The sequence below is a fragment of the Montipora foliosa genome, chromosome 2, assembly GCF_036669935.1.
Source record: "Montipora foliosa isolate CH-2021 chromosome 2, ASM3666993v2, whole genome shotgun sequence".
In the NCBI taxonomy this organism is placed as follows: Eukaryota; Metazoa; Cnidaria; class Anthozoa; order Scleractinia; family Acroporidae; genus Montipora; species Montipora foliosa.
The window spans coordinates 220,234-232,733 of record NC_090870.1 but is presented as its reverse complement, the minus strand read 5'-3'; the positions used below and the strand labels follow the sequence as shown (position 1 = coordinate 232,733).

Here is a 12,500-nt window from a genome sequence, read left to right as displayed (position 1 = left end):
AGGTAAAACAATGACCTGCAAGTACGAGTGACCCGTCAAACTGAAAGTGACTTTTGTTTTAGACCCGGCCAATCTCTCGGCCCCACCCTTCCTTCCTTTCGAAGTTGTAGGGAAGGGGTTGCATTTTGGGTTGGTATCACCATCTTTTTGGCTGGAATTGTAGCTAGTCAACTAGACGTCATAATCAAGCATTACTTGATTACTCTAGGTGCAAATGCTTGGAACCAACAGTCAAATCAAATACGTGAGATAAGGGATCTTGCAAGCTTTAAACGTGCGATATCCTAGGACACATTTTAAATCGCTAGGGCACATTTTTTTTACATGGCTTGTTCGTATTATTACATAGTAAATTATGTTGGTTACTAATTATTACTATTGTTTAAATTTCTTTGACATTAAATAATATTTAGCGCTAAGTTATACCTAGTTTATTAGTCGTTTTAACATTTATATCTTGTAATTCTTGTAATTTTTTTGGCATTTATACTTTGTAATTCTTACACGGCATGTCTGAAAACCAAAAAATTGGTTTTATCAACGGAGTTGATAATGTAAATTGGCCACCGTACAGAGATTCTAATAGCTGACGTTTCGAGCGTTAGCCCTTCGTCAGAGCGAATCGAAGGATTATGGGTTACGTGTAGTTTTTACAGTAGAGTAGGAGCTACGCTATTGGTGGTAACATGGCAACGTGAAAAATAGGAATATATTAGTTAAATGAAAAGCGTTCGTTGATACCGTGAGGATTAAGGGTGCCGATTTGAAAGGTGAATTTTTGTTCCAGATTCTTGCTGCTTTCCGTCGTACCTAGATGTAGGGAAAGGCCGCAGATAGCCATGTGTTTTTTGGAGTGGTTAGGCAGATTAAAATGGCGAGCGACTGGCTTGGATGCATCCTTGTCATTCTTCTCAACATCGCGAAGGTGTTCGCGGAATCGGTCACCTAGTCGTCTCACTTCCAAAAATCAAAAACTTGTCAAAGACACCATTCAAAATCTTATAGTTAATCAAGAATTACCGGACACTGCCACTAATCTCATCATCAACACCCCTAGAACTTCGTGCATTTACTTCTTGCCTAAAATTCACAAACCCAACAACCCAGGTCGCCCTATCGTTTCTGCATGTAGTTGCCCCACCGAACTCATTTCTAGCTACTTAGACAGGATTATGACGCCTATCGTCAAATCTTTGCCATCATACATTAAGGACAGTACACACGCACTACAAATTTTCCGCGATTTCAATTTCTCCGGCCAAGACAAACTTATTTTCACCATGGACATTACATCTCTATACACAGTCATTCCTAATAGCGAAGGTCTTCAAGCACTTAGACACTTTTTCGATCAACGCACTGTCAAAGAACCTAGCTCGGAAACGCTCCTCCGCCTTGCCGAACTAGTTTTAACGCTTAAATGTTTTTCATTCGCCGGCAACTATTACAAACAAATTAATGGTGTAGCGATGGGCACAAGAATGGGACCTAGCTATGCCAATCTTTTCGTAGGATATGTTGAACACCAATTTTTTAATCAGTACAACGGCCCCAAACCTGAACTCTACGGCCGTTACATCGACGACTGCATCGGCGCTATTTCATCCAGCAGAGAAGAACTCGATCAATTTATAACCTCCGTCAACTCTTTTCATCCAGCTCTTAAATATACCTGGGAAATTTCGGAAACTTCATTGGCTTTTCTAGATATCAAAGTTTCTATTAGAGGCAACGTGCTATGTACTAGTGTGCACTACAAACCTACTGATTCACACAGTTATTTATTGTATTCATCGTCACATCCATCACATGTCAAAAACTCCATTCCTTATTCTCAATTTCTTAGACTTCGACGTCTATGTAGTGATGACTCCGATTTTTCCAGCAAATCAGAGGAGATGTGCCAGTTCTTCGAAAAACGTGGCTATCCTGTCTCTGTGGTCAAGGCGGGCCATCATCGCGCCCAACAATTTGATCGACAGTCATCACTACAAACGTCACAAAAAAATAAGAATGACAGAATCCCATTCACCCTCACTTTCCATACTCATAATCACGCAGTCAAAAGCATCATTCTTAGTAATTTTAAATTACTCCAAAATGATCCCGAGACTGGAATCTTTTCGCAACCTCCACTTATTTCATTCAAACGCGACAAAAACGTAGGCAACTTTTTAGTTAGAAGCGCGCTCAAAACTAACGAGCAACCCGGCACTTTCAAATGCGCGCGCTCACGATGCAAAACTTGTCTTTTCATTGTTAACACTAGCAAGATATCGGGACCTAAGCGATCTGTTAAGATCACCGATGGTTTCACATGTACCTCCGCAAATGTCATTTATTGCATAACCTGTACGTTATGCAATAAATTGTACATTGGTGAGACAGGTAGACGACTAGGTGACCGATTCCGCGAACACCTTTGCGATGTTGAGAAGAATGACAAGGATGCATCCAAGCCAGTCGCTCGCCATTTTAATCTGCCAAACCACTGCAAAAAACACATGGCTATCTGCGGCCTTTCCCTACATCTAGGTACGACGGAAAGCCGCAAGAATCTGGAACAAAAATTCATCTTTCAAATCGGCACCCTTAATCCTCACGGTATCAACGAACGCTTTTCATTTAACTAATATATTCCTATTTTTCACGTTGCCATGTTACCACCAATAGCGTAGCTCCTACTCTACTATAAAAACTACACGTAACCCATAATCCTTCGATTCGCTCTGACGAAGGGCTAACGCTCGAAACGTCAGCTATTAGAATCTCTGTACGGTGGCCAATTTACATTATCAACTCCGTTGATAAAACCAAATTTTTGTATACTACTTCCCCACCGACGCAGCACCACAGTTTCTTTAGAAACTACCCCTTCATTCATTTGTCTGAAAACCAGCTTGCTGAGCCATTTACCGTGTTTTAAATAAAGTTAATTGATTGATTGATTGATTGATTGATTGATTGATTGATTGATCTTGTCTCTTTCAACTTTGCAGTGAAATGGTTTTCCGACATGTGTGACTAGATCAAAAATGTTCACTTACTTAAATGCTCGGCTTGCGTTACAAAACTTCGGCAATCTCGTACCCAGAGTCCTCGGGCTTTTTGGCCAGCGGGTGAGCGCCCGGAGAGACTCTGGGATAATCGACTCCATTTTCCCAGAAAACGTGGGTTCCGGTCTTATGACGTATATTTGAGTTTAAACGGAAGCAGAAAAGAGAAAACCGTTAACAGTAGAAATGGCGGGTTGAAAGTGTTCGAGAAACAAGAATTTTAGCCTTACACACAAAGAAACTGGAGAAATGATCATTGGCTTGCTATAAGAGCAAGTGAAGATGAAACCTCTGACACTTTCGGTGAGTGTATTTTTGATGTTTCAGCGTACATTCCATCGTTCAGAGTGCAATGAGAATGCCATCGTGCAAGCAACACGATCGACAAGTTTTTTGTGGAAACGACACAAATGTCCTCTTCTTCTACAATTTGATGTTTCCGTAATTCTGAATGGCTTCGACAAGACCTTATTCCACGGAGACTGATGTAATGTTTCCCACGGTACTTTTGCAACAGCAACAGTAATCACTTTTTTACCAGCGTGAGAAAATTCCCGTGCGGTATAAGACATAGTTCAAACCTCGTCGTTATATTATTTTTGTGATTTATATATTTCTGAGGTAGAAAAAAATCAAACAGCACTGAAACTAGTTTTAGATTTTCAATGTCCCTCCAAATTCTGGGGCTTCCGAATTACTTACCGACTTCCTGTCGGGCTGCCTCGCTACGCAATCGGCCAATCAAAAATATAGTTCAAATCGATTATCCCAGAGTCTCTCCGGGCGCTCACCCGCTGGCCAAGAAGCCCGAGGACTCTGGGTACGAGATTGAAACTTCGGTGACTAGCAAACGTGACAATCGTGTTTTAGAATTTCAGCGGTTATGAGCAAAAAGCGTAATGCGGGCTCTCTTCGTTGTCCTCTTTCGTTTGATGATCGATCATGATGCCGCACGACAAATACAGTTCATCGTAGCCGCCGGGCTGGCTTTAAATGGCTTACCCTTATCCCTTTAAAGACATCGTTTTGACGTCGATAGACTTTACAGCAGCAACGAGAATGATGCCTTAAAAGGTGTAATAATAATGAGATTGTTTTGATCAGGAAAGCCATGCAATTTTGCAAAAAATTATGCAAATATAGCTTTCAACACGAAGAAAACAGTTTTCGAAGTGACTTGTACTGAATATTCACTACTTTTAATTCTGAAAAACGCCAAAAACTGTAACTCAATCTTAACTCAAACTTAACTCAATCTTAACTCAAACTTAACTCAAACTCAACTCAAACTCAACTCAGCTCGTAATTTGATGAATAGCCGATCCCGAAGCAGAATGCCTTTTGTCTTGCTGTATGTATGATTACATTCCTCTCTCAGTATCTTTACACACAGTGCAAAATTTAGGCTGGATTTTTGCTGGTGCAATGCATGCAAAAGTGAAATCAGTATTTTCCAAACACATGCAGGTGAATGGTTTCATTATCATGATTCTCATGTCTCCCCACCCTCATCCCAGCAAGGCTCTACAAGGTGATCGACAAAGCTGGAGAAAAAAATTACAGTTACCAGCCAGCTGCAGGAAAAATACTGAAAAAATATTTTCAACGATGGACCACTACCAAACTCCAAGTAAACGGGAAACATCAAGTAGCATTGGAGTCAAATTTATACTTAGTTTCAAAACGTTTTTGCGATCCTCTCTTAAAATTAAGACTTATTTTCTTTATTTTATTGCCTCGCTCTTGTAAAAGTAACTAGTGTTGTAAAATATATAATAATGGAGGGCAGATAAGTGACTTATCCAAGTTGCCGAATGAGTGGGATGCGGGCATGAAAAGAACTTAAGCTTATTTCTCACTTTCAAATGATTCCAATGAAACAAACAGACGATTTCCTCATTCAACAGGAACAACATAAGCCATCTTCGCAGAAGGAATTATCATTCTGCCCTTGCAAAGATGTTTACCCGTCGTTTTCCTTCTCAGTGCACAGTTTTTCCCCCAGAGGTTTACCAACGCAGAGACCATCGCGACTAATAACATTACGAACTTCGTCCTTTTGCTCTAGCGCTCGAATGCAAGGTAAAATTCTCCTGGTTTGAACTATAGTTTTTTGGTTTGAAAAGACACATGGAAGATTAGTCTTTCAGGAAGCTCTCTTCAAAATTTAAACCTTATCAAAGTAGTGTTGTCCTTATCATCGCAAAATGAAAACAAACACAGAGAATTTAAATTGCCGCCATTTTGCCGCGCTGTTATTTGTATTGCAAATTTAATTGGTACCAGTCCCTCGCGCGTGGAAACGATTCCCGCGTGGGTCAAGCCTGCGCACTCATTTTGCCGCGGTGTCGGGATCTCCCGCCTTCTGGTCATGTGATAGAACTTAGATGTATAGATAGCAAACTTGCATGGATCGTCTCAATGGGTGTGACGTCAAGATTTGACCTGATTTAAGCTCTATCGCTAACGCACAAGACAAATGTAGAATGAAATACGGAAGCCCTGTCTCCAAAGAAGAGTTTGCAACCTGAAAGCTAATTTTAGAGCATGGTCATGAAAAGCACTTTACTTTTCGTTGTCTTTTTCACATTGCTCAGCTCTATTGATGACGTTCAATCATGGTGGAATCGACGATATCGCCGGCGAAGCTGTCCTCCAACGAACTGTCAAGTGAGTTCCTGGTCTCCTTGGTCTCTATGCACGGCTCAACAGTGTGGCCTGGCTGGCTCTCAAAGTAGGACCAGGTTCATCACAACATCTCCCAGTTGCGGTGGATCATCTTGTCCCTCTTTGCATGAGGTACGGATGTGCTATGATACAAAGCCAGTGAACTGCAGTTATTCAGTGTGGTCAACATGGAGTGCATGCTCTCAGTGTGGCGAGTCCCAGAAAAGAGGAAGATACATAGCTACATTAGAGAGGTGTGGAGGCACGCCGTGTAAAAATGGATCTGCTCTGAACCAAACCCGAGTTTGTAAAACTCAGTGTTTGAACCAAGGAAATCTAGAGAATGTTGACTTGTGCTCCTGCCCTCCCAGTCCCCTTGAAAGCTGTTGTCTTTTTCATGGTAGGTCGCTCCTTATTCTTGAAACTTGAGACAGAATGTACTTATTGATGCCTTCAGGTAAATGACATCCGGTAGAACACTCACTTATAAAGCAAGGCCTAATTTGCGACAAATGCGTTTTCTCTCTCCGTTTCAGGGTACTGTACTCATACATGACCACAGCATTGAAGCATAATAGAAAGTTATGACCACATCTAAGCTGTTTTCACAAATTTCAGTATAGCACCTACACAACAACAAACTGGCCTTTGATCCCTTTGTAGCTGCAGGGGAAGTACTTTCATGGATTTGAATGAGGATTACATTCCTTTCCGCATGTTTAGAATTCTCATTCAATTTGGTTCTACTACATCTTCCTTGGTTATCATGCTTATCATAATATGCTTATCATAATATGCTTATCATAATATGCTTATCATAATATGCTTATCATAATACTTCAGTTCCTGTTTGAAAGCAAGTCACCTTGAATTCTCGATACTTCTTTCATCCAAGAAAATAACATGCAGAAGGAGGGATTCAGCGACTCTCTTAAATGGTTTCTTGTCCTTTTCTTCCTGAATTCGTGTGTCTGCCAGGGTCTTAATTGCAATGATTGCTGCAACAACTACAAAGAAATAAACGAACCCCGCCGAAGCATAAATAGTATTTGGAAGCAAGGACAAACCCCGCTATGCGATCGACTCATCCCTTTCGGCTGGTATCGCTTTACCAGTTTCAACGGCACCCGAATGCCTGAAACTCCAGTAACAGAATTCCATTGTGGTACGCACGATCCAGTTTGGTTAAAAGATCCACATCCAACTGTGGCAGAAGGGAACATGGCCCGAACAGCTTGTATCAGCAGTTTTGGCGATGATTGTTCGCACTCTGTTACAATTAACGTAACCAAATGCGCCGGAGATTACTTTGTCTACTATCTTAGACCTCTTTATTACTGTGCAACTGCCTATTGCGCCGGTAAGGAAACCTAAGCATTATCATGGCTATCCTACTTCCTCCTGGTTAAGTAAAAAAAGATTGTGATAAAAGTTATCAACTGAAGGAAAACATAAATTTTGCAGGTTTTGGTGTACCGTGCCCTTACGGAAAGGTAGGAGAGCATCCAAATTGCTATGGTGAGTATAACAGTTTTTACCTTAAGATAATGGTTTCATTTACTACAAACAGCAATACGAAGTATCGGGACGTTTGCAGTAAGGAAGTGAGGAAGCTTGAGATTTTCGATTGAAGATTTTGTATCAGAATGATCTGTACGCAAAGTACTCTCGTTAACGGCACATGCAGGCAAGGTCTCGCAATGTGCTTTTAGTGACTTTTTTTAAAGTGCCTAAGCTACCTCGAAATTCAGTGTTTTCAGGGGGGGGGGGGGGTGAGGAAGCTTGAGATTTTCGATTGAAGATTTTGTATCAGAATGATCTGTACGCAGGTTCTTATATCGAGCTTGCATAGGATTACATGTGTATACTTTTTACCCATGTGTAACGATGTGATGATTGCGTGCCATTGAAAGAACGTTCTAGATTGCTGACTAGTGGTAAAATGTTCAGGAATCAGTAGTTATTTATAAGTATTAACAATTGGGATATTTATAGAACATTAATCACTTAGAATGTTCTAGAGAATAGCGTAGCGCAACCTATATAAGAGAGTTGGTGTGTTCTTGTTTTAGTGCCTTTGTTAAAGATAGCTATCCTGTAGAGATTTGTAATGCAGACTATTTCGTGACGTAAATTAAACAAGTAAGCTGAGCTAGCATTTATTGTCTTCTTTGCTAAATACCATTGATCGGCTGTCCTGCTCACGGATCAAGGAGTATCTACTTAAACGTAGCAAGAACGTTACTCCATGACGTAAAGTAGCCAAAAAAGGTGCCCGGAAATTAATGTGTGGGTTGTATTAAAGGTCTTATAAGTGGTTTTCATCGTTGAGACAGCAAGCGACAAGATCGAGAGCTTTTTAGTTGTAGAAATTTTGCACCGAAGTGATAAGACCTGATAAAGCAGCATTTATCATAGCGAAAATTATTTTGTTAACTTTTCAAGTGCTTTTGTTCTGTTAGCATGACTTTAGAATCAATGCCATGGTCAACTTTTGGGCAATAAGAACAAACAGAAGGGGAGAATATGAAAACATACCGCTGGTGAGAAGCCAGACAGCTGAAGAATGCAATTCATTGGTATAATTATTCATATGTATTTTTATCAGATCCGCCAGCAACATTTTCCAATGACAACCTTGGATTCCCGGAGATCAACTATGTTGCAAAAGAGGAGCACGTATCTGTGACCCTCGTTTGCAAAGTGGCAATCCTAAATGGTATCGAAAAATGGAAAAATGTCACCTACTCGATTGAGTGGTTCGCTGAAGGAAAAACCCTGAAAAATGAGACGATATGCGGAGGTCTTTTACCCGGGAAAGTGAATAAAAAGCCCTGCCCAGATGCAAACCTTACCTCTTCCAGGCTTCCTGGCGAAAACTATACTATCGGTCAGTCGGTAAGAATGAAAAACTCCATGACGTTATTATACAAAATTAAAAGAAGGTTAGCAGAAAACGCAATTTTAGTGGAGCTCCGCGCGCGCCGAGCAATATAGTTAAGAAAATATGGTAACCCGATGCGAGAAAATTTGGTGACGTCATGAACGTCCGTACGTCCACCCCTCCATGTATGCCAATGTGACCAGTATCATACTAGTTCACAGCATATATCTTTGATATTGGACATCCATCTTTTGATTAATTGACACCTGTCAAAACAAGGTATCCGCTGACCAGTATCACGTGACCATATCGCGGGCTCAAGCTTAGAGCTCACCGAGGTCAGCTGTTATTTTTTTTAAGTTGACCGCTGACCAGGTACTGGCTAAACCCAGGTTAACTCACCTGAACGACACCTGAACATAATTCGCGCGCTTTCTGTGGCTCGACGGGGCTACACGGCCATACTATATATAAACGGAAGTTCTTACACAGTCAACGCTTTTCGTGTTCAAGTGGTTTTCACTGGTTTAAATCCAGTTTGACATATCATGATATCTGTGGTCCACACTGGTGGCTACGCAGTTATTCAAGTCAAGAATCGGCGGGATGTAAACTTAAAGCTGAGTGTTTATTTTTAATTTGCTTAGAGCTGCTTTTTTCTCTGTATTGCAATTTTTGGCATATCTTTAGAAGCTCTGATAAGGTTACATGATGCCTGGAGGACCTATGTCTAGAACAGAAACGAAAGGACTGAGCGAAAGAGAATGACAACAACAAAACAGAATTATTATTATTATACCAGTAATAGCTCTTATCATATGGCCGTACGGCCCCGCACGCGCTTTCATTGCAAAACTATTGGGAAAATGCCCGTATGAGAGCCGTACGCATTAGGGAGCTTAAGCACGCGCGTTTTTGAGACGCGGACGGCAACCGGAAGTGAGCTGTTTTCCCTTTTAACTTGTCTTGACACAACCACATTTACATTGCTAAGTATCTTTTCTCTATTTAAGATGATTAGTATAGAAATCTGGGAGAAAACCACTGTCCTGTCACGTGAAATGTTGTCTTCCAGTTGCCGTCCGCGTCTCTAAAACGCGCGTGCTTAAGCTCCCTATTAGCGACGATTTTTAGACGAAAAATTCATCCCAGAGGATAAAACTATTCACTGGGCATGTAATGAAGGTAAATACGTTCGCTTGAAATTCCATCCAATGAACTACAATCCTTTTCTTTATCCTTTCCGAAGCCTGTAGTGTAATATGTTGGCTGAAAAACTTTAATAAAACCACTCCGCGATCGGTTGAAAAGTTGGCGAAAATTTCGCCTTCGCATCGGCTCAAATTGTCTGAGTCGCAAAGTCAGCCATGTACGCGACATGAAAGCTAGAAAGTCGAACTTTTCAGGGAAACTGGGGCTATTTCTCCCCAGTAAACACGCCAAATTTCAGCGCAATCGATGAAAAGAACGCTCTCCTACGAATCTTACGAGAATGGTACTTGGGCGTACCATTCGTCCTAGTCGGCTAGGAAAAAGAGTAATGAGAAAAACGGCTTTGAAGATCACGACGACGTGAAACAGGTCCTTCTCAAGTTGTCGCAGAAGACAAGACGACGACGAAATTCTTGGTTAGCGCTTGCGCAGTGACGTTCACGTTACTTCCGGTCGTCGTCCTCCGTTCGTCGTCGTGATTGCTTAAGCTCCCTGATAGCCTACAAAGAACACCTTTCATTTACTGAGAAACCATGTAAGGATAAAAGCACAAAGACATATTGATGACCGAAAGAGATCGAGGAAACACGGAACATGAAAATAGTGTTTTGAGTGAAAGTAAAATTAAGCCCAAGCGACGACGACAGGGAACATTTATACGATGATGCCGCTTCTTTATTAATCTTTTTTTCTGTAAAGTTATGTTACTATTGGACGCCCAAATCGGACTCAAAAACAAGGAGGTACATCGACCCCCTTTGCAGAGTTAAACTAACTCCACGAAAGTAATTCCCAACATAGAGGTGTTTTAACTCTTCTCGGAGAGTTACATTCAGTTCAAGATTCCTCAAAGTGACCCAAAAATAGGAGTTTATATAACTCCACTCGCAATGTTTAACTGGAATGTTAACTCCACATAAGAGTTAAATTTTACCCCAGAGGAGTTAAATTTAACTCTTATTTAGAGTTAAAATAACCCCTAAAGTTTAATTCCTATTTTAGCCTTAACTTAACTCCCCTACTGGGAAGAACAACTTTTTGGGGGATTAAAATAACTCCTTTTTGGAGTTAAATTATCTCCGAAAACTATAACTCCACCCTGAGGAGTTATTTCAACCCCAGTGCCGGAGTTAAAGTAACTCTGAGAAAATTACTGTGCAGTATTACCCACTGCACGTGACGGTGTTGGGAAGCCTTAGAATCGGGTCGCTGTTTAGTCTTTGAATCTCTGATGCATACATCTTTCTCAGTAGTACCAACCGTTTGATGGGTCCATTGATTGTCTTTATTAAAGAGTTCTTTTTGATTTCCTTTCGCGACAGATATCTTGTCAAGTATCAGCAAAATTTACCACTTCACCTGAGAACGTGTGGTCTTCTCCCAAGCAAGTTCTACAGCCATTCTTTGCAGGGCTTAAGGTAAATTCATTTGTTAACTTCGACAAATGAAAGAGACGGGGAAATTTCCATTCATTCCATTATCTGTGGGAGATCAAGTTTTGTTTGCAACTTCAAATTAATTTCATTCACAACACCAGAAATCAGCGGTGTGATAAACAGGGTATGAGAAGCGTCTTTCAAACCTGGCAGTTATTTCATGATTGTTTAACCGACATGGTTGAATTTGCGCGGGAGTGAATAGAAGAAAAGGAGAAACTCTCATTTAATCAGGTGTGTTCAGAAATGCATCACACACGACTGAGCAACATACAAATTAAAACTTTGTAGTTCAATTAAACTTCATCGCGAATCTTATAGATTTAACTTGAAAACCTTTAAAAGCCTTTTGTAAGATGACGCGTTAGCGAACGCAAACTCGTTATCGAGAGGGGAAGATATATTTAGACCCTTGGCGACAATGTAATCGAATCGAAGATGAGATTCACTTTCAATTGTTTTTCAATGTCTAGAGAACTTTATTCTATCAAATTAAAAAAAAAAAGCCTCTCCAGTTTTTGTTGGATGCCTTCAGCATCGAATTGATGAGCAAAGCCCCCTTTTGTCGTTTTCTTTAATGAGGAGGACAAAAGGAGGATTTGCCTGAATCTTTGAAGCCACCGCAGGGCGAACTTCTGGATTAGTCAACCTTGTTTTCTCTCGTCAAACCGTTCTTTTTCATTGCGGGCATCCGTTTAGTCCGTTTAGTGATAAAACCGATGGCTATAATTGAGCCCGCTGTACCGTGAAATACCAAGATGTCGGCGAGATCTGGCATATTAGGCGTTGGCTCGAGACTGTATCCTGGCAACATGTAGCGCATACTCCGTAGAGATCTTACTCGATTCACGCAGAGTCTGTCTCAAGAACGCCGAAATCGAGCAAGCAAAAGAAAGGCTCTGCTAGCAGGGTGAAAAGAACGATGCAATTTATCCCAATACTATACTCAATGATTCACGCAACAACTCGTTATTGGAGTGTTCCCGCTTGATTCTTTGTGTCTAATTTTGTTTCTACTGTTATATTTGTTTGTTTTTTTTTTATTTACAATGTGAATGCTTTTTGAATACTGTCAATGATTACAGTCATGCAAATATAGCTCATGTTTTATTGTTTTTTCAGGTGCACCCTACTGCACTTAATTTGAACGCTTTTGATCCACCACAGACAATCACCATAACGCCAACAATACCTGTCCGCAAAGCTAAACCTCGTGGTCTTCCAAACATAACTTTCTATACACCG

General features: G+C 40.8%; 1 protein-coding gene across 4 annotated transcripts in view; it reads left to right on the top strand.

Moving 5' to 3' along the window:
* Positions 1 to 5,477: 5,477 nt before the first annotated feature.
* LOC137991966 (von Willebrand factor D and EGF domain-containing protein-like) overlaps positions 5,478 to 12,500 on the top strand; it is a 109,958-nt gene continuing 102,935 nt past the window's right edge. For 2 of the 4 annotated variants that reach the window (XM_068836984.1, XM_068836981.1), the window contains exons 1-5: positions 5,478 to 6,123; positions 7,188 to 7,241; positions 8,332 to 8,621; positions 11,142 to 11,237; positions 12,378 to 12,500. The exon at positions 12,378 to 12,500 is cut by the window's right edge and continues 183 nt beyond it. In XM_068836984.1, coding sequence (XP_068693085.1) covers positions 5,604 to 6,123; positions 7,188 to 7,241; positions 8,332 to 8,621; positions 11,142 to 11,237; positions 12,378 to 12,500 — 1,083 coding nt within the window. In that variant the 5' untranslated portion in view covers positions 5,478 to 5,603. Of the gene's footprint in view, positions 6,124 to 6,569; positions 7,084 to 7,187; positions 7,242 to 8,331; positions 8,622 to 11,141; positions 11,238 to 12,377 lie in introns of those variants that run through there. The other 2 variants (XM_068836985.1, XM_068836983.1) reach the window with 1 other exon arrangement.